Below are 22,767 nucleotides of genomic sequence, written 5' to 3'. Positions count from 1 at the left end.
TATTTATAATCCATCTTTTATGTTTAATTTTCAAAAATGTTGAAAATGTACAGTTTTGGTTCAGATTATCCCTGTACTAAAGGTACAGTTGCGCTAAATATGTCTTTGTGGAGATGTATTTCCAATAGATTGTTAATGTTTTTGTTGTACTCACTAGTGAGGAGGTCACGTATCTCTTTAATGAGGTTTCGGAGCTGCTCATTGCTTTGCTCCACTCTCTCTTTACTCTGGTTTGATTTCTTCAGCACCTCCAGAGCATTCATTTTGGCCTCATCTGCATGGATTTTGGCTTCCCACACCTGAATCAAGCAGATTCATTGACATTTGTTCATATCCATCATATTCATTCTGCCTTCAATGGCTTTAAATGACCATCTTCACTCACCATCCTGGACAGCTTATCGACTTCCTGCATCGCTGCAAGAATCCCCTGGTCCAAATCCTTGGCCGACTTCAGAGCAGTTTCAGAGACTGTGACGAGGCCTTTGCATCCATCTCCCCCACAGTGAGGGGCTCCGTCCTCACCTGTGCAGCCCAAACCTCCACAGGGAGAGCAGCTATCTCCTTCTGCTGCACCACCACATGTCTGCAGAGAAAGAATAAACACAGATGGTAACGATCATCCAACATACTACAACTGTACCTGTGAATAGTTTGACAAAATCGCTGAGCAGTAAGATGATACTTTGAGTGTTAAGTGATGCTACTTCATAAAGGATAAATTGTGAAATTTGGGTTACATGGAAGAGTTGTAATGGAATTCGTCTTTTTTCTGTGCTCTGCTGTTTCTTACCTTCTGGCTAAGCGGTGACAGGTCAAATGAATCCAGCTCATTGTCCAGTTTCTCCAGCTTCTGCAGGTTTCTCTGATGCTTACGGTCAAACTCCTTCTGACTGTTTTTAAGTTTGGCCTCTGTGGCTTTTCGTGCTACAGCTGACAGCTCCACTGTGTTTCCAGGAGTACTCGTAGAGGCATTTGCACGGGCCTCAGCCACATTGGACTGCATGTGGGCAGCTGCAATAGTGTCCATAGCACCTGAGAACACACCCACATATGCAAATGATTCATTTTTGTGTCATACAAAATGAAACTGTCCCATCTGACTATAAATAGGATGGTGTATTTTTCAACTCAGGCTTTTCATGTCTCTTAAGTTTTATATGACTTGTCTAATTAAAATGTGACCTATGACGTAATATGATGTAGATGTTGACAGTTTGGAGCAAGAAGAGAAGCCAGTTAACTAAATCGTAGTCAAAGTCATAAACAACCAATTAAATAAATAAAAATCCCCTCCCCGTGGAATCAATAAAATCTTATCTTAAGTGAAATTCTTGACATAATATGCCTCAAGTTCTATAGACTTCATATGTTGGCATGTGACCATTGGATGCTGTATAGCTATTGACCACGATTGGAGGCCAAGTTTAAAAAACATCCCAAAATCCATTAACTGATATTTTGACCAAATGATTAATCAGTCAGCCACTAACATGAAGCATTATGGCAACAGATAATGGTTTTGCTTTTAGTTAAAGGTAAAATCCCACTCTCCTACAATCCTACAGATTTCTCACCTTGGATATTGGCATTTTTGATGTTGTACACCTGCTGTCTTAGCTCCTTGATGTTCTGATCCAGTTGCTCAGCCTTATCTCTCAGTGCATCCAAGCTAACGCTTGTGGCATTGGCATAAGTGTGCAGATGGTCTAAGGTCTCCTCTGTTGTGTTCAGCTTTCCATTCAGGTAGGACATCACACCACTGAGGATAGAAAAACAGTATTTAGCTCAAATAAAAGGTGCTGACCAGTGCCTCTGTGGGTCTCCATTTGCTTGTGTACATACGTAATCTGGTGCATCAGGTCTTGTATCTGCTCCAACTTCACAGCTGCTGGGTTGTTCTCCACTATGTCTCTCACAGCTTTGGCATTCCTCTCCAAGCTGCTGACTAATTCTTTATACGGAGCTGTCACCCCGCTGGTCTGGAGCTCATTCACTTGGGCCTCTAAACGCTGTGTCTGGTTGGTTAATTCACCAACAACAGTGTCCCAGACTTCGAAGCACTCATGGCAGGGTTCACATTCAGGGAACTCTCCCCGGTACCCTCTGGCACACTGGTCACAGCGCTGGCCAGACACACCCTTCACACAGGTACACTGTCCTGTGGCACGATGGCACTGTGGGCTGGAGATCCCCCGAGGGTCACAGTCACAAGCTGAGAACACACACAGTCAGGGATTAAAGGGTCATTCCATATATTTTTAGGAATACAAATCAATTTGGGAGTGCACATTCATTATAAAAGATAAATACCACAGGACATGATGGGAATTAAGAAATATTAAAGATCATTCACACAAGCAGTCCCTCCACATGAAGATCACACTGTCTATTAAAGTAAATATTTAGATTATTCCAGAAACTCTTCCATGTTTAGTTCATCTAACTTAACTTTTTTACTTTTACAACCTGCATCACCAGACTTTCCTTTTAATATAGCAGAAAAACTTAAGTAGTTCAGGAAGCAATTTTTTTTGTTCCTTTGCAATTCCTCATTTCATTTTCATGTTGTGTTCACCTCATTCAGTGCAGGTGGTAGGGTCTGTTTATATGAGAATGACAGGGCATAAATATTAGAGACTAAGGAGGGAGAGGCTACAAGTGGTTAGTTTTTATTTTCTGTTATCTCTAAGTTAGTTTGTCTGACTTCAATGTGTCTGCTTTTCTTAGTAAAATTAAACTTTTTTCAACTGAGGACACTGTCTTTTACAAAAAAAATTAATGCATTTTTTAGAGTTTAGTGCTAAAAAACAAAGTTTTTTTCTCATATGGGGTCTCACTGTGACATTCCAATCTTTCAAAATGTAACTGAAGACATCTGAGAGGAAACAAGGAGATGTCATATTGTCTCTGTTTTCAGGCTTTAGAAAATATAGCCCCTGTTAGTCTCCTGTTTTAAAGGATATTTAAGGTAATTAAGAGCTCAATAATTAAAAATTAAATAGTTATAGAAGATACTGTATGTGATATCCAGTTTTTCTAATGTCCTCTGGGAAATTAACTATTTGAGAAAAAAAGGTTTATTCAACATCTAGCAACCCTCAGAAAATAAACTACGACTGACCTTGTAGGTCATACTGACCCCCTAAACTCCACAGGGCGGCAGAAGTATGAGAGCAGGTTTGTGTCAGAAAGAAGGAATGCAGGGTTTCATCATTTCACTGCTGGTGTTCTTCTTTTTTTTATGTGATTTATGGCGCAGAAGGAGAAGGTGGTTTGAAGTCTTGCTTATGTCGAGGTGAAATATTATGCCTGTCTTTAAACCACATAGGGTCACCCCCATACATGGTGATTATGAACCACTTACTCTCATGTGCCACACGATAGCCTCATGCCAGTAACTCTCACTGGTTTTGTCCTCTTAAATCACACTATGCATACAAAGATACTGACACTTAAATCTAACCTTAAGAAAATACCTTATCTGTGGCAACTGCTTCAGGAGGCTAAAGAATCAACACTCTCCAGCTTGGGTGCACATTTCTTTCTCACAAATGTTTCTGTGAGGTGGTTGTAATGTTTAGATTTCCCATGAATGGATGCATTAGTCAATCATCCGTGAAGATAGGAAGAGAGGTCCAGCTGGTCTAACTGCTTAGGAGACCATTAGGGAATACAACGGGAATAATTGAGGATTCCTGTTTCCTCTGAGTGTTGCTGTGTGACGAAAATGGTTTGCCTGGGAGTTCTGGAGAACATCTGGTTCTCATGAGTGGAGAATAAGAGGTCATTCCCAGATCCTCTGCTCCTCCTCCCCTCTTCTCTTCTTTCTCTTTCTCTGAGGGCGATCCAGCTACTGTGAGGCTCACATGGTGAATACTGCCTTGTCTCTGTAACAGTTTATTCAGCAGACAATGACATTTTTCAGGACATGGACTGATACTCTGCATTAATACGCACACTGAGTGATGCTGTCCTGTAATAGCTAACACTTGTTGTCACCAGCAGCATGGTTTCTTGTATATAGCACAAACATTCAAAAATAGACCAAAAACAACAACAGAAAACCATGGAAAAAGTTAAGTTTTCAACATGATGACTCACAGCAATAAAATCCTATGAGAGCCTGACCCACACCAACCTAAATAAATGAGATGCAATAAACTTAAAAAAGGATACACACATAAATGGAAGACATTGAGTAAATAGTGGTGTGTTTTTCATTATTTTCAGGCCAAAGGAACTGAAACAAAACAATGACTTTGACATTTAAGTGTGATGACAAACAAGGGAGTTTTTGAGTTATGATGGTCTTGCTTGCAGCAAAAATATTTACTCACTAACCAGAACTATACTGATGTTGTCATTTGTCATGCTATTATCCTTCCATCCAGCTAGTCACAAACAACCCAGTTTTGTTTGTCTTTTTGTTACAGTGTACTGATGACAATGATTACGATGATACCCTACCATGACATTTGACCTCTGGATCCCCCCAGAACAGCTCTCTGCACTCCCGACATGTCTTGCCTCCAAAACCAGGTTTGCACTGGCACTGCCCTGTGATCTACAGAAGCAGCAAAAACACAAAAAACAGCAGGTCAGTGGTTGTGCAAGAGTCTTTTACCCAGTTCTTTCTGAGTAACTGAGTGGTTAGATTTCTGAAGTTTCTTTCTCATGCAGGCACAATGAACCTTTGTAGTTTGATATAAAATATTTCCCTTGGAGAAAGTGTTTTCATTTATTCCTCAGTGTATTTAGAGACTTCCTTCCTTTCATGGAGTGTAGCCAGTAAACATAGAAACCCAAGGTTTGTGTGTGCAAATGCATGTGGATGAGTATGAATGGGTGCACACTGTTCTGTTATTTATGTGCATGTTTCTGTGTGTACACAGGCAGATGTGTGTGTTTAAGTAAAATGGGGCTTCAGGAAAACAGAGGGAAACAATCCCCAAACAGCTGGAGCCAATGTATTAAAAAAGCTGCACAAACACAGGCCTCAAAGATTAGATGGGTTGGTCACAGAGCCTTAGTGCAGCCCACTACTATCAGTGAGAACAATTTGGAAACTTTTAAGTATGTTCCATGGTCAGTCCAATGTGTGTAACAAATATACCAGCTGATTGAGAAATAGCAGGATTGGGAATCTGGTCAGTTATACATCACACTCAGAGAGAGCCAACAGAAGCAGCTGCTGTGATGCTGATAAATAAATTAATACAGGTAGGTATAGGATTTACAAAGGGGTTATGACTCTATGCTTCTGCTCCTGTGGTTTTCATCACAGTGACTGACTTACCACATCACAGGAGGATCCAAAGGAGTGCACAGGATCGCAGTCACAGCGCTGGCAGCCCATCCTACTGGCAATGTTCCAGGTATCAGCAGCACAGCGATCACAGTTCTGACCCACGACATTTGGCAGGCAGGGGCACTGGCCGCTATGCTGGTCACACTGACATCCATCAGGAGAAGAACAGCCTTGAGGTACAGTGCCAACTGAGTAACACATACACTCTGCAGTGAGGGAACAAAGCAAGAAAAATGTGTGTTTGTCAAAACTGGTTAATATAGAATGAGGATGGAGAACATATGCATGTCTCAGAGTCCAGTATGATGGGTAGATTCAAAACATCTAGTGAAAGAGAAAACAGATGAATCCACATCGCAAATATATAAAACATGCACTCCCTTTGGTTTTACTTCATACAGGCATAATACTGTACATAGTTTATATTAGAGGCACTTCTGTCTCTTTGTATGTATAGTTGTTGGGAGAGATTAAACATTATATAGACATTAAATCACTAAGATGGGTTCATGTCAAAATCCTCACTGGAAACCTCTGGGGGCTGAAATGCCCAGTGTATGTATTGCCAGAAAGTTCAGACGAAGGTTTAGGATTAGGAGCAGACAGTTTATGTCTCCCTTACCATATAGATGTTTTATTACCTCAATGAAATCCATCAGCAGGAGCTGTTTGGTATGTAGACCAAGTACGCATTTTCTACTCTGCTCTACTGTTGTTTGTCATCTATACACAGTCAGATCTCTTTCATAGATAGTGATTCTGTGCATGGAAAACAGCAAGACCTAAATTAATCTGAATAAATAAGTGTGAAAATGAATAAATAAAGAAATGTCTCAGCAGGGCAAAGCAGAAAACTAAGAATATGAGTTTTTTATTACAAAACATGAGGTTTTTGTAATTTTTGAAGATCTAGTTTAGAGTTGTGACTCATAGTTTGTCTTAAGTTGTGTCACGGTACTCACTTCTACAGCTTTGAGTGGCAGCGTTGCCATAGTAACCCAGTTTGCAGTGCTGACACCCATAGCCTTGGGTATGGTACAAGCACTTGAGACAGGCTCCGGTGTGAGCATCACAGGACCCTGGATCATGCATGTCGATGTTGTTGTTACACTGACAGGGCATGCAGCGGCCTCCAGGCACCAGCGGGTTCCCGAAGTATCCAGGGGCGCATTCATCACACCTGGCACCTGAATGAGGACAAAGAATAGGAAACAACTCAGCTGCTTCTATGACAGACAAAACCTTCAAAGATGGCTACGTAAAAACACACAATTTCCCTCTAATTACAGGACCACTGAAGAGTTGCTTTTGGTGCGTGTGAGGTGAAGACATAAAGTGTAGGATGTAATGATTTGAGCATTTGTCACCTGTCACATAAAAACAAATCTTTGTGGGTGGTTATGTACCTCTGTAGCCAGGGCTGCACACACACACCAGCTGATTAGACAACAGGTAACAGCTGTCTGCAAACTGCCGCCCACTGCGTGGTCCGTCAGGGCACATGCAAGGGCGACAGTGGCCACCTGAACCCAGCTCTGGATCACCATGGTAACCATCCAGACACCTGCAGATAGAGGGACAGGTGAAACAAAAAACATGTATATGAGATTAATTATTTGCTGCTCAGTGAATAAGTCAGGACCTTTGTTACTCCCTAAAGAAATCCTAAATTAAACTGTTGACACCCTGGAAGAATCCAAGATATCCAAACTTGAATTTTACACATCGTACTACACATATTTTTGATCATTTATGGATACGGCTAAAGTCTGCTCCTTCCACATCAGTTTGTACCGTTCACAGTGGTGCCCTGTGGTGAAGTCTCGGCAGCCCTGGCACTCTCCAGTCTGAGGGTGGCAGTACTCGCTGTGGCCGTTACACTGGCATTGTCTACAATGAGGGAAGCCCCAAAAACCTGGCAGGCAGTGGGAGCACTGGCGACCAGTGGCCCCTGAGACACACTCACACTGACCGGTGGCTTCATTACAGAAGGCGCTCACTGAACCCCGAAGGTCACAGTCACAGGCTGGAAAAGGAGAAAATAAAATTATGATACATGTCACTAACTGTGGTTATGTGAACTGTATTTATTCCACCCAACTGAAGTAATTAAGACCAAAGGTTCCAATTTAATTGTTTATATGGCCAGAAATCTTCTTGGATGGTTTATTCAGGATTTGTTCATCTTTCCAAACCTTTACTTGCAGAGCTATATTTGATTTGACAATGACTGTTTGATTTTTTTATACATTTACACCCTCACAAGTCCAGATTTTGTAATTGTTTTGCGATGTTGCACATTTTCACAGTATGACATTCTAATAGTGAAAACTATTTTTACCTCCACCAAGTGTAACGGTGGAGGTTATGTTTTCATCAGGGTCTGTCTGTCTGTCTGTCTGTCTGATTGTCTGTTAGCAAGATAACTCAAAAAGTTATGGGTGGATTTTCATGAAATTTTCAGGAAATGTTGATACTGGCACAAGGAACAAATTATTAAATTTTGGGGGTGATGGGGGGGGATCTGCCCTGGCGAAGGTCTTCGCTCTCAGATTGCTTTTCAGCTTGAGTTATGTTTTGTCTTGATTCACTCAGATCAAACAATTCTGAATCATCTAAAATACTGAGAAAAAAAAGCTTTAATTTTTTTTTCCATATTTACCTTTTGTGGTTTAACTGTTTGGATGCTCATTGGCCCAAAATTCTATTTTTCCGTTACCAAATGTTCACATAACTCCTTTCAACCCAATTGAGAAGTCTTGGGACAGTCTCTTCTGATTGAGGTGGTTACATGAGTCATTTTTATTCTGACAGGGCAGATTATTAGTGGACTAAGACCAGCATCTTTTCAACTTACATCTGCAGCCAGCAGGGCTGAAGAGGAAAGTGGCTGGAGCACAGTGCTCACAGTTCCTGCCAACAATGTTGGGACGACACTGGCATTGACCTCCATTTGGCTCACACACAGCACTCAGTGATCCCTGTGGGTCACACTGGCATGCTGGGAAACAAGAAGAAGAGAATAGCTGAGAATATTGTCTTTAAAGACAGCTTAAGAACTTTAAGCTTAAAGTATTAAATAGGGTCAAGTCAAGCTGAAGGCCATCAAAAATATATGCAAAAAAAGTCCATACCCATGGCTCCTTTGTGTATCAGAGCAGACACACTGAAAATGTAGTCATTACAGATGTCTGTCATGGGGCTTTTGATGACGCTTTGGCTGCTCTCCAGACAACGGTAGCGCTGGAACGTATCCCACGCTCCTTCCCCATCTGTCCCATGGAACATGTCGAGCTCCCTGACCCGCGGCATCAGCACCAGCTGAGGAGGCAGTGATGCCAGTGTGAGTGGAGTGGAAAACATGATACAAATATATACAGTATGTAAGAGAGAGCAGATAATAACTCAACATACAGAGTCGATGAGTGTGTACGGGCTGTGGATGTCACTGGCCGATGAATAGAGAGGCAGACTGAGGCGAACTGTGTAGTTCAGTCCTTTTTCAAAACACACTGGACGCACCAGCAACACATGTCTGAAACAGAACAGATAATCAGTGTGTGCAGTGAAGTGTACTGACACTAAACAGGTGTGAGTGCGTTACCTGGATCCAGGAGGAAGAGAAATGTACTGCTCATCTCCACTCTGGATGGAGTTGCTGCAGTGGCTGGTGTAGTTTGGAGGGTTATAGACGGGACGTTGCACCCTGATATTCACTTTCTCCCACTGCTCTGGCAGCTACCAGAAAACACAGACATTTATATATTAGTTTTATTGTTAAAAAAACATTACTGAAGATAAGTTAGGCCATCCTTTGTTATGTCATTAGAAAGGCAACTATGTGTTAAAAGGAAGCATGCTGACTACACATACACAAAAAAAGATTGGGGATGTAGATAATAATATATAATATAACAATTAAAATAACTTTGTTATCAAATGAGTACGAATCCAATCATATAAACCATACAAATGTACGAAAAAGCTCCTAAAATAACATAAGAATATCACTGCCATCAGTGAAATGACATCTCATATGGGGATACTGTCCAACCCTGAGGTTAACACCAACATGTCAGTGCATCTTAAACATGACAAATATCATAAAAGCATGTATTGACTGTATCTCCATTGGTTCATTGGTTTTCAGTAATCCACTGCAACACAAAGAATTAGCTGAATAGATTCTTTACAACCAGAGAAATCACCACACACCTGAAGTTCATTTCCCAGTTTGTGTCCTTAAATACATTTATTTTTCTTTCTCATTTTGTACTTTGGGTGAATATTTTAGGTTTTCGTTTATTCTGTAGAAATCCCTCTCCGTATATGGAGGAACTCATTTTTCTGTTCTCCAGCTGACTGATCTTGCCTTGTTATTGAATGTTTTGCCCCTGTATTTTAAAACTGCTCTAAAATAAAACCTGAGGAAACACATCATCTTTGAATGCAGAATTTCTGCCATTTAACTGCATTAACTTAAAGTAATAAATGCTAAATAAATGAAATGTGAGTTACCTGTGGCTCGTAGCGAATCAGAATGTCATAATCCATAGACTCTGGGATGTTGTCAATGTTGAACTCTAAGTATGCTCCTTCTGGTACACTGACAAAGCCCATACCGGTCCATGTAGGACTGCGATCCAGTGGATAAGGCCTTGGTACAACTGTGACACCCTGACAAGTACAAACGAAGAGTTGGAGTCTACATAACTGAAAACTGGAGAACACCCACTAAAAAGCAGTGACATTATGTTCAAACACACTCACAGGTCCGTGCTTGGCGACCTCTGCTTCATAGGTGTAGTGGTCGAGAGTGATGAAGTAGAAACCAGACTCCACCTGGTCACAGCGACGTCCAAACATATGCTCCCTGCACACGCACTGTCCAGAGTGGGGGTCACAGCTGTGGGCAGAGATCGAAGGCGAATGTTTAACTCATTTAGTGTTATAGATTATTTGACTTGTCACTGATCATGGTAGGAAAAGCACATTCATTAGTCTAATTAAAGCTACACCTACCGATCTGGCATTTCGCACAGCACTTAGTAAAAATTTGAACATGAACAACCCGCCTCCTTCCCTCAGCAACCAGACATATCATCTACCTGCTGTACAGCAGGGGCTCCTGTTTCATCAGTAGACCCTGTATTTAAGGGTCTGGTCTGTGCAACGCTGGGTCTCTGTCTTCACTGCACCTCATCACCTGGGTGAACTGGGCCGTACTGTGAGGGTTTAGACTCCGCCACTGTCCGTGGATATTTGAGGTTTCATAGTCCATACATGTATCGTGCTACATAATCCTACATTGAGTGACACCAAGTACATGTACGTGGAGTCCTTCCGTCGTAAAAATTGAGCTTTGCATGGATGTGTCACTGAAGTCAAGTACACCCAACTCCCAGACTTTATCTCCATCCTTCATTCAATGGACTCTGACTGCTGCAATTGGGGTTTTTCTGTTTGTTCCCCTTGGTTGTTGTTTCTGTTAATAAATCCATTTTTTCATTTCATATGCATTTCAGTCCTATCCATACACATCCTAGACAGGAGACAGCAGTCAGTGACAGGAGGAGCAGCACAAGTGAAGCGTCAGATTCAGAGGTACCGATATTGGATGCGGAACGGCGGTAACTGATGACTGACAGGAGGCTCAGCCAGGCTCGGGCCAATTATTTCATTCGGACCGAATAAAATGATTGGTCAGACTTTTCTTCATCTGCCAAAGTTTCACTATGAAACTTTCCTGCTTGTGTTTGTGAACAGAATTGTTAAAACTTCACCTCCTCTCTGCAGTGGTGGAACAGAAATAAAATGAATGAGGACAGTGACAGAAGGTCAGAAAAGATGTTTGAGAAGGATTATTATTGTATGAGTCTGCATATTGCTTTAAAATGTCACATATTTTCCTTTAATTTTAAGCATATAGTGTGCCTTTTTTTGAATGTCAAATACACATTTTATGAATATAACTTTATTGAATATTCTACCAAGATTTATAACATTTTTCAACTTCATGTCTTACCATAAAGAAAAGTGTAAAACCACAAGTAACTGGGGACAACAATCCAGCCTTTACACTTGAAACAAGTAATGATTTGGCATTTATTATGATAATTGTCTGTATTGACTGATAATTATAATTTTATCATCGTCCAGCTTCATACTAGAAGTTATCTTAAATGAAAAAGGTGTGATATTTTGTTGAGAGAATTAGGGGGTTTTTCTGAGGATAACAGGGTCTTCATTCCTTTACTTTGTTAACATTATATTCATTTGTGTTACTTTACGCTCTTCCTGTGCTGTTTCCGTTTATTGCAAAGTTGTAATGACTCATTTTAGCCACAAACATTTTCCAGTTTTCACAGGTTCTTATGACGTTAATGAGCTTTTAATGAGAGCACTAGAAGGCTAAATGTTTGTCCTGATGACGTTCCAAACATGCAGACAAAGAGATTTAGGCTAACATCTATCATTAACACTCTTATATTTCTGTAATGTAGAGCAATATTTACTTTGCCAATGAAAAACATGGATTTGGCTAAACTTCATGTTGTTTTAGAGAAATGTCTGTTTTATTTACTTGTGCATGTGTTGGTTATTGGTGTGAATCTTTACTGGTGTCACCATTTGAATCAATTATGATTCATCCATCAATGATTTTAAACCCTAAAGCTTCTAAATGTATCTTAATATACTATGTAATCAGTTTTATATTACTATATTACTGCACATGGCCATTTTTTCATCAGTTAAAACAAACCTTAAATCTGAACTCTCAATAATATAAATGGCTGCATGGTTTCAGTACTAGTGTCTGAGTGGCCTCCTACTGGATGTAAACACCAAAACACAACTATGATTTTAATTCAATACAAGTAGAGATGTTAGGATTCAGATTATGACAGCAGCATCTATTCTATACATGATTGTTATGGGATTTGTAAACATACTTATTGTCAACAGCCCCGCCCTGGTCGCAGTCACATGGTCTGCAGCCATCCATGTCATTGGATAGACCCCAGTGCTGCGGCTGAAAGGAACAGGACACAGATCAGACATTTAGTAACCACGTCAACATACAGAGAAAAAAGTCTATAAACTGTAGTTGTGTTTAGATACGAACCATACACTGATCACAGTTATGTCCGTCAACAAGGCGTTTGCAGAAGCAGTGTCCTGTGTCTGAATCACATGAGTTTCCTCCAGGCAGCGTGCCCAGCGGGTTACAGGTACAAGCTGCCAAAACACACAGTGAAACAATGCAACAACAGATTAAACTGTAACCGTTGTCTCCACAGACTAAATGTGTGTCTGGGAATTTCTGAATCTCACATATAAATAGTTTTGGCTTTACACATTAAAAAATGGCCACTGGTTACATAACAAAATCATGGCAAAAAGGTCACACGTATATTTAAATAACACAATTAATTTCACAGGAAAAGTAGACTGAGATTTATTACATATTAGTCAAAAATGTGGGTAGATTCACTCTAATAATAGTATTTAGATAATAGGTTTTTGTCGTACTTAGAGTAAGTCTAATACAAGTTAATTACTTTTCAAGAAGTTTAAATCTATTCAGTATAAAGCGTCATTTTTTTCTTTCAAGTTTACCCAGTAATTAAACTGACTCATTGTTTATTAAATCTTACATAAGAAATATAAATATCTCATAAACAGTAATGCAAAGCAATGTAAAATATCAAGTGACATTAATTTAGTTACTCTCATTATCACAATCTATCCAGTATAGTTAGTTTTTTCTAACTAAAGTTAAATATGTTCAAATTTAATCTATATATAATTAAAATATGTGTATTTCCACTGTTAAAGCTACTTTTAGTCTATTGTATTGAGTAAATATTCCACTTATTTACTGTTTAATTATTAATCTAATCTTGTCTTTCTATTTACTGTGTAGTTCATATCATCATATCATTGCTGACTAATATAAGTTATCATTAGATGTTGTATTATCATACTAACTTCATCATTATATTAACCATTACTTTTTGTAAAATGTTGTAAATTTTAGGAATAATATTGATTTTTATGTGTAGTTCGTGACATACGCAGGCAGCCATGAGGTCCTTGGCCCAGTCCATAGTGTCCTTGTCTGCAGTGGTCGCATCGCTCTCCTTCAACATTGGCTTTGCAGCGACACTGGCCTGAGATCAGTCCAGCTACCACATCAGTTCGAGAGTCACACAGTCCTCCTTCCAGTGCTCCGGATGGGTCGCAGTTACATGCTGCAGAGACATGAATTGCATTATGGAGACTATGTGAGCACTTATGGCCTGAAAGGAGATTAATGTATTGTATGTTTAATGACATCGGACACAGTAATAACAACCTGAATCTATTCCCTGCCACAAAAAGCAAAAACCTGATGAAAGAATATATTTATCATAATTAAAACTATCAAAGAATTAAACTGTCAGCAACCTTTGAACAACCACCTGGCAATTGGCAACACTTTTAAAGGTTTGGGTAAGAGTAACATTTGAGACATGTATCAACTTATATTGTGAAGTTGTGTTTCCTCCTCATTATACATAGGATCTTAAAGATGTTCCCATTCAAATGAATAAAGTCTAACCCTAATCCCAGGTGAAAGTCTGATGAAAATCAATGTTAAAATGTTTTGAAACACTTCTCCAAAACACACTTCAAATCCAATACATAATATTTATACTTAGGGCTTGTTCACAGGAGTGAAGGCAAAAATACAATCATCTTAAATGTTGTGAATATTTTGCAACCTTTCAGAGGCACAAAGTTAACTTCAGGAAAACTTGTAGAGTGTCCAAAATATAAGCATGCAAGAATGTGCACCGTAAAAATCACAGAAATTCCAGGCAGTAGAGATTATTTCTTGTGCAAAAGTGGAAAATGTTGCCTAACTGTGAAGTAAGAGAAGAGGCCAAGTTTTCAGCAGATGCATTAGCATTCATCGCCTTGGGATAACTGTTCATGCTAGATTTATAACTCATTTTCATAAATTTCATAGCAGATGTTACAGTAAGTATATGCTGCACACATGTCAAAGTAGTTCCCTTTCAAATAAAGCAGTGGATGAAGGGATAAAAAAAACAAATCCGCCCTCATAAATTGTACCCAAACTAGGAGCAGGATTTTGTAGAAACTAATATGAATAATATGAATAAAGTTGTCTTAAATCACAACCGCTCTATTTATGAGTGAGAGACACTTAAGAGGAGGAACATAGAAGGAAGCTGTATCTTTTTACGGCACTGTTTCCACTTCTACCCAGCACTTAGTAGGTAATTACAATCATGTTCTAACAACAGATACTTTCTGCCTTTCACTTCAAAGACTTCAACACAGTTGTGAGTTCAGGTCCAGATGGTGCCTGTCTATGTTTGCAGAGCTGAAACATGCATTTTTACAGGCTGTTTGTGATTTAAGGAAAACAGACACTGGAAGGTCATATGGGGGTGACGTACGTTCACAGACGTTGGGGTCCCTCAGGTCTCGGTTGGGGTGCTGATAGAAGAAGGGCATGCACTGCTCACACTGTCGACCCCTGGTGTTGTGCTGACAGTCGTCACACACACCTCCACTAACGTTTCCAGTTGTCATATACACAGCCAGATCAAAATGACAGGAGGTGGAATGCTGGTTACACTCACACTCTGAGGGAGGAAGAAGGGCATTCATTTAAACACAGAACCTGACTTTACTGTGAAATATACTGATTCTTTACTCTGCTGTGTGATTTTAATTGGTAAACACTGTGTAGAACTTGAATAACACACTTTGAGACTTATAATTATTAACAGAGCTAATACAAATGAAACCTATTGAAAGAATAGTTTGACAGCTTGAAAAATGTCTCCAAATTCTTGTATAAAATTAAGAAAGTCAATACTACACTGTTGCTCATAAAGTTGGAATATTGTTTTTCACACATCTTTTCAATCCTATGCAGCAATCAGCTTTAAACAGGTGCCATGATTAGCCTACATGTTTGACACCCCTGGTCTAATCACTTTATCTATCAAGAATTAATCCCATTTTTCAGAATCATTTCATGAGAAGAGGTAAAATATTTTATTCTAACTGTATGGATAACAGTGTACCTTAATGTCATTTAACTAAATATGGAACTAGTACGTGGGTGTGGGTCATTAGTTTAGCTTAGCTTAGCTTAGCCTAGCATGAAGACACATTAACAAGTAACTTTGTTCAGACCTACTCTGATATTACTTCACAATATATTATTTTTACACTCCAGTTCATTTATAAATTAAACAACATACAGTGTGAGAGTAAATTAGCTTTAAAAAACATGTGTGTGTCTTTTTAAGCTAAGCCTGGTTAGCTCTTTTCCTTTAAGCTAAATGACTCTGGCTGTATCTCCATATTAAACATGAGAATAGTGTCACTGTTTTGATGTCACCCTCAGGCAAAAGGTTGATAAGTGACAAATACAAACCAAACAGTAAACCTGTCTTCACATGTGTGAGTTGAATCAGGCCAATCTGTATTAGTGGGTGTGTTTTTTCATACTCTTGCAGGCGTGGGTGTTGCGCCCCTCTGCAGGTCTCCAAGGCAAGTCCTGGTAGAAGTCTTGGCATCGCTCACAATTTAGTCCCTCAGTGTTGTGATTACACACACAGCGACCATGTACCTACACACAGTTACAGTTTAGTTCTGAATTTGCAGAAATAAGCACAATACTTCTATTGTTGAGTCCTTATCTCTGTAGTGAAAGAGTCATATCCAAATAAATCAGGCAGTCACATGTCTGGCAAATCATTGTGTGTGTTTGTGTAAAATGTGTTTAATGTACCATGCCCTCAGCTCCAGTTGGTGCCCCATCAATGGGAGCGCATTCAGAGGCGTGGCCATAACAGAAGCAGTTGCCACGGACGACCATGTCATAGAGGGCGTAGTAGTACTTCTCTGTCACCTCATCACGGGAGTCCAGCAGGTTGTCGCCCAAAGTGTGGAGTTTGATGAAGTTGATTCTGAGGTTGGTGATCTTCAGCATGTCTGCACACAATCAATCAGTCAATAGAGTGTTAGTGTTCAATATTTAACACCTAAAACTGAGATTTGGTGCACTGAAATACAGTAAGCAGCACATTATTGTGTTGTTTTTTTTAAAGCTTCCAGTCCAAGTTGGACTTTGCTGACGTTCGCACGCCCACAGAATTCACCACATACTTAAAATGAAGCCTCTCTATGTTTTGTGAGTGTGTATCAGTCTGGCTGTACTGTATGTGAATTTACAAAAGCTGAGTCGCTTCCACATGTGAAATTCCACAGAGTGCTCTTCCTGTTGGATCTCTGACCCCTGCAACTCGGATCCAGGTCAGTGTTACCTGGACTACAGACACCTCAGAGTTACTGGAAGTCATCTCAATACTTTACACTACGTCACTATAGTTATATTATTTCGGAAATAACATGTGTTTCATTCTCACTTTTACAATTTGTATTTTTCTAGCTTTTCCTGTCCTATCTGTATTTTTTCTGTCATCAAAAGGTAAGTACCTACAGGATGGTTTTGTACTGTATGTTTTGCACTACAGCACTATTTGTGAACATTTCTGCAGTACTACCTTGGCAAATTTAAATACCTAATTTTAATTCTGATTTTATTAAGGGCAGTAAATTGTTTGCGTGTTTGCTTACCAACCTGGGATCTATACCACAGGGAATTTCAAATGTCAGAGGTTCAGAGATTATTTATAATATGATTCTGTAATAGGGAATAGCCTTTATTTTGCAGAGTGTGCTAAAGTTTTTGTGAGATGGTGAATGACTTAGCTCCTTAAATCTAAGAAAAAAAAAATCTAAATTAATTAATCTGATAAAACTCTTAGTCACTCTCTCACTCTTAGCAGCTTAAGAACCAATTGTGATGAGGACCTACAACTAAATGCTGCCCTGTCTCAAGCCAAAAAAAGCCTGGGGTACTTCCTGTACATGCCACAGTAGAAATCATTTATACAAAACTTGAAGAAACATAGAAATCTGTCAAAATGTGTTTCCTCTTACTCTGAATCCTCAGGCTATAGGGGTCCTCGATCTCAAAGGCAGGATCCAACACCCTAAAAATCACCTATGAGAGAAAAAATGTATGACGCAAAGTAGGTTAAATGTTGATTTAGACTCATTTTCAAAAACCAACTTTCCAGATGCAAACATTTGATTTTTATATTAAAAAAGGGAAATAAGTTTCAACCTCCTCATACAACCCAAAAAATAAATTAGTCTCACCTCTCCCTCAGTGGATGGCTCAATGTCTGAGTAATGTGAGTCGCAGATGATCTCGTCCACTTTGATCATGGCTCCTGCAGACACGCCGGGGAAAGAGGACTCACAGTCGTACGCAAAGTAACGATAAACCTGCCACGATTTCCCAAAGTCCATGGACCGCTCGATCACCATGGCCGCCGGCCGAAACGTCTGTCAATGAACAACGGTAACCTGTTCAGTGTGTCTCTGATGTGGGTGAAATTCACTGAATGACCATGACTTTATTCCTGATGGAACTTTTTTTCCTCTTTCTTTTCCTTGTGTCTTATTTTTGGATTTGTGTATGTTTCCATCAGCTATTAAATTATTAACATACATCATTTCAGATGACTAATATTAATGTTAACAACACTTAATCTGGAATCGGTCGCAATGAAAGGCATTAAGTAATACATTTTCTTTTATTTATTTATTTTTTTAAATTGTATTTTGATCCCAGAGCTATTATTTCTTAATGCTTTTAATATGTTTACGTATATGTATATGTTTCCTTGTCTTACATTATATGGTTATACTGTGTGAAGTACAATTAAATCAAATTATCATGGTGTCAAATCAGAAGTTTACTATATTTTATTGAAGTGTTAATGCAATAATCTAATATCTTTCTTTCTTTCATTAAGATGTGATTGATCCTTTCTGATGTAGTGTGCATTTATTTTATTTAAACTATTCCTTGTTTCATGCATTATCCTGGTAGGTATAGGTGTCCGGGCATATCAAAAGAAGGAAGGAACCATGGTATCCTGTTCTCCATATTTAAGTGAATTGTGATGAGTTAATTTTCCTGTAGAGTTAATGTTGATCCTCCTTTTATAAAAAAAAAAACAAACAAAAAAAAACAGCTAATGGTGGATATGATGACAACAAGAAAAACTTAAAACACATTACCCAGAGGATATTATCCAGAGATGCTGATTTTTTTCAAAGAAAAACAGAGTGGGACAGGATGTACATTGCATGTGTATCTTTGTGTGTGTGTTGACTGTGATGAGAGACATAAAACCAGCTGGCCGACATCACAGCAGATCAGAAAGGCAAAGAGCACAAAGGTGTTTTTAGTGAACAGCCCTGTGCATGTCCTCTCCCTCCTCCTCTTTTCCCACTGTTCTCCAGAGACCAGAACAATTTTCCACATTCCTCCACCACAGCTGTCCAGAGCTGTGTTTATCTCTGTATGGGAACATACATACACGACACACTATATATGTGTGAGTTTGAACAGGCACCTTGAAGGTCATGATAAGGTGTGTGAAATGAAACTCTGCCTCCAGGTCCAGCTGGATGGTTACATTCTCCACACCTGGAGGTGAAAAGAAAAACACATAGACAGGAAATTAACAATTAAGGCCGCTGTTCTCTCTGAGCAGATGTTAACTTAGGAGAATTCATTATTAGATGAGCTTCTCCCACTCTAATAAACTCCACTTTAATCATTTACAACTTCTTCTGCCAGAAAATACTTGTCAACTCCTACGCGAGTATGGGACCTTATTTCGATAAAGAAAGAAATAAATAAAAAAGCTAAAAGACACACATGACAGAAAAACACAGAAAATGTCCAACTCCCACATTTTATTCTGTACTCTGTTCCACTACTCCTGGACAGTGGTGGGAATCTGTCAGAGGTGTGAGTCACGGTGGGAGTGGTGTCCAGTCATGCAGATGTCTTTGAAACAGCAGGAAACTGCAGACACACAATGGCTGTGTGTGGGATTTCCTAATCCCCTCAGTGCTGTCCGCCAGTTTCTTCTTGGATTCTGAGTTCACCAGCTGTTTCAAAGTCTTATTCCCAGACTTTAGTTATTTACATGGAGATTTACACGTCAGGAAATTAAAACTACTGTGGGTATGTGAGCAATTACTGGTTAATATTCCAGTATTTAACAGTTGAATAGTCAAATTAAATCTGCAGGGCTTGATAGTTTTAAGTATCACTGGGCAAAAATGACAAAATTACTTTCAACATATTTTTATTCAAGTGGTTTAAGAGGACATGAGACTTCTGCATATATTTCTTCCATGTGTTTTCAGGCTGTAGAAATCATACTCCATGATTATTTCCCACTTTGTCTAATCACAGGTGTTTTCAGACAGAAAGGGGGTTAAATATGTGCTTTACAGCTGTGATAATTGATCAGATTCTGTAAGCTTCACTTTCCCATAATGGCAGGAAACCTCAGTTTCATCTATATTCATATTTAGTCGATTACTTTGGACTGAGAGGAAAGAGCTACAGAAGGAAGGAGTGTATTTTCAAAATTTCAGCTCTTGCAGCTCTGACCTGCTTAATATTTAATACATTTTGAGATGAAGTCCTCATTTTGATGTACCTCAGGAAAAGAAACACAGGCTGCAAAATTAAAATAATAAAGGGCGACTTTAAAATAGTTTCAATCAACACTACAATACATCGGTCAACTAAAACAAAACATGTTATAAGCACCATGTGATCAAATTAAAAATTTTAAATAGAATTTGTTTAAATTTTTACTGAAATTTGTTAAGCTCATTAACTACAACATGAAGAATATGAAGAGTAGCCTTATAAGATAATGGTACATGTCTCCAGGACAACAAACCTCAAACACTATGCAAACCACGAAGCAGTGTTAAACAAAAAACGACACGTCGACTTTTGTTGTCTTTTGTAGTTTTACCCAAAAATTGAAATTGAAGAAATGGAGTTTTTAGACAAAAAAAATTAGGATTTTATTTTTGGCCAAAATCATGCAGCCAAAAAGCAATAGACACATAGCACCAGCGATTACCTAACATGACTGGGACATTTACAAGTATTAAACTGATTAATATTACCATATATTCATGTTATACCATTTCATTCTAATGCAATAGCGGCAAGTAACACTAAAAAACTAGAAAAGCACTCTGACAGCGCAGACCTCTCCCAAGGCAGATCAGTGACACCCCCCCCCCCCCCCATCACCACCAAAATTTAATCATGTGTTCCTTGTGCCAGTATCAACCTTTCCTGAAATTTTCATCTAAATCCGTCCATAACTTTTTGAGTTATCTTGCACATGGACAGACAGACAGACAAACCAATGCCGGCAAAAACATAACCTCCTTGGCGGAAGTAATAAATTGTGCATGTGCTTGAATTACCTTCTAATAAACAGTTTTTCATGCAGGAATTGAGCAAGTGCTGAAGTTTGAGCAATCTTATAATATAGAAAAAGTCAGAATTCTCTGATTCTGGTTTGTTAGATTTGACTATTTTTCTTCCCTATGTTTCTTTCCTCTTCTATGACTGTAAAGTGAATAACTTGGGGCTGAAAATTAAATTGGCAAAAAGGGAAAGCTGCATAAATTTGAGCATGGTATTATTTCAAAATATGCTAAATGGATCAAATCAAGAAACATTTAAGAGACAGACAATCAAATTCAGATATACTGTATCCACTCTGGAATCACCACATGTATAGATGTAAGTACATAGTAGGATGTTGTTTGATAAAGCGTACATAATTTGTCTGTTTCATGGTTATACTGAACAGTTTTATTACTCAAAGATTAGACTTTTATGTCAAATCAGTGTTTACGTCATTTCCATCTCCTCTCTTTGTAACGCTGTCTCATTACACACTCTGACGGTCTGTGTGAGTTCAAGTGTTGAACACACATCTGTTTCTATCTGCACACCTGTTCTCCACTGCACACCTATAAGCCCCGCCCCCCAAACCTGCGGTGATTGGCTCTGTGATCTCCTGTCTAGTCATTACCGAGGTCAGTTCCCATGAGAACACTGTCAGTTCACGTTCACGCACTACACTGCTCTTCCTTTCCTTTAAACCTGAAGGAATCTGTCTTTGACTCTTTAATTCAGAGACAAACTCTCCTCAGTCTTTCTCATGCATGTTTCTCACCGTTCTCCGACTGCCACCAGGTCTTGAGGCGATTGTGGGCGAAGGTGGTGACCACGTTTTCAATGGTGTGGCTGATGGGATTGATGTCTTCATCGTACATCTGCCTGGAGTCACAGACAAAACATTTCTTCTCCTCCTGATGGGTAGAGACCACACATAGCGCAGACATGAACATATCTCCTTACTCGCAGTAAATAACCCCTCAGACAGTTTGAGGTTTAATTATGGAGATTTCCTCTTCTAAACCCTTCTAAGTGAAAAACCTGATTATAAGAATCTCCATCAACTAAAAAACCACAACACAAAATACCATATTGCTGTTTTAATAATGAAGGATTTCTGATGTATAAATTTTAGATCAGTAAAAGCTGCACTTTTCTTTTTTTTTTTTTTTTGTGAAACTGATGGATTAAATCTTTGTTTTGTGTTTCATAATACAAACTGGAGGCCTCCATAGTGCTAAATGTGGCAGCAGTAACAATTACTTTTATTATAAACTCATGTGCAGATGTGATTTTCTCTTTTCTACCATGTCGAACTGATTCCCAAAGTTTCATTTGAGACCAAGAATCAAACAAGTCCTCACATTTAACGCATAAAATTAAAAAGAACAATTTTTGTGGGGACCTTTAAGTACAGTTTTCTCTATATTTAGCAGTTACTAAGTGATTTATCATCTTTTAATTATAATATTATCACCTACATTTTGCATTTTGCTGTGAATATCAGGTACTTTCCCATTATACGTTTGCTCATCATGTTGATGTTCATAAAAACTGAGTAGCGTCAAAGGTTATTACAACAGAAGAGAGGAAACTGAAGCAAGTGACCTTTTAAAAAAATATAACGTGTCAACAACCACTGTTTTTTATCAAACTACATGGGTTTTACTGGTGGCAATGACAGTGTTTCTATGTTCTACGGGGCCTTTGAACATCCAAATGGGTCAAATATGATGATGCTGAAAAGCTGAGACACTGCATTTTATCTCAATTATTATAATGTATTAATAGTAGTTCAAAAGCTGTTTAACATTTTCGATCAGTAGAGGCTTTTGGCTGCTGTTGGTGCCTGTTTAGGTATTTGTGGGTTAAATTAAGGAACAACTCCTGAGGTTTTAGGAATTTTGCTTTAGATGAATTTTAAGTATTCCTGACAGCTGCTGCCACTTCTCTGTTCATGATTAACACTAAATGTTAGGTCAACATTTTGGGTTGTTTTTCCTTTATGTAACTCTTAACTGTAAGTACAGTTTCATTTACACAATAGCGA

General features: G+C 38.9%; 1 protein-coding gene across 1 annotated transcript in view; it reads right to left on the bottom strand.

Annotated features, from left to right (window-relative positions):
* lamb1b (laminin, beta 1b) overlaps positions 1–22,767 on the bottom strand; it is a 33,712-nt gene that overhangs the window by 6,686 nt on the left and 4,259 nt on the right. The window contains exons 3-28 of the mRNA XM_030149405.1: positions 21,496–21,631; positions 18,838–18,911; positions 17,570–17,758; positions 17,348–17,411; positions 16,134–16,336; positions 15,851–15,971; positions 14,785–14,973; positions 13,390–13,566; positions 12,438–12,550; positions 12,265–12,344; positions 10,082–10,217; positions 9,830–9,988; positions 8,916–9,049; positions 8,726–8,846; positions 8,446–8,632; positions 8,169–8,312; positions 7,106–7,337; positions 6,718–6,875; positions 6,274–6,498; positions 5,300–5,517; positions 4,471–4,567; positions 1,846–2,215; positions 1,578–1,762; positions 794–1,035; positions 386–586; positions 155–299 (exon numbers count right to left, since the gene is read on the bottom strand). Coding sequence (XP_030005265.1) covers positions 155–299; positions 386–586; positions 794–1,035; positions 1,578–1,762; positions 1,846–2,215; positions 4,471–4,567; positions 5,300–5,517; positions 6,274–6,498; positions 6,718–6,875; positions 7,106–7,337; positions 8,169–8,312; positions 8,446–8,632; positions 8,726–8,846; positions 8,916–9,049; positions 9,830–9,988; positions 10,082–10,217; positions 12,265–12,344; positions 12,438–12,550; positions 13,390–13,566; positions 14,785–14,973; positions 15,851–15,971; positions 16,134–16,336; positions 17,348–17,411; positions 17,570–17,758; positions 18,838–18,911; positions 21,496–21,631 — 4,300 coding nt within the window. The remainder of the gene's footprint in view (positions 1–154; positions 300–385; positions 587–793; positions 1,036–1,577; positions 1,763–1,845; positions 2,216–4,470; positions 4,568–5,299; positions 5,518–6,273; positions 6,499–6,717; positions 6,876–7,105; positions 7,338–8,168; positions 8,313–8,445; positions 8,633–8,725; positions 8,847–8,915; positions 9,050–9,829; positions 9,989–10,081; positions 10,218–12,264; positions 12,345–12,437; positions 12,551–13,389; positions 13,567–14,784; positions 14,974–15,850; positions 15,972–16,133; positions 16,337–17,347; positions 17,412–17,569; positions 17,759–18,837; positions 18,912–21,495; positions 21,632–22,767) is intronic.

The sequence above is a fragment of the Sphaeramia orbicularis genome, chromosome 12 (assembly GCF_902148855.1).
Source record: "Sphaeramia orbicularis chromosome 12, fSphaOr1.1, whole genome shotgun sequence".
NCBI lineage: Eukaryota > Metazoa > Chordata > Actinopteri > Kurtiformes > Apogonidae > Sphaeramia > Sphaeramia orbicularis.
Note: the sequence above shows the minus strand (reverse complement) of the source record. Positions and strands in the feature narration are given on the sequence as shown.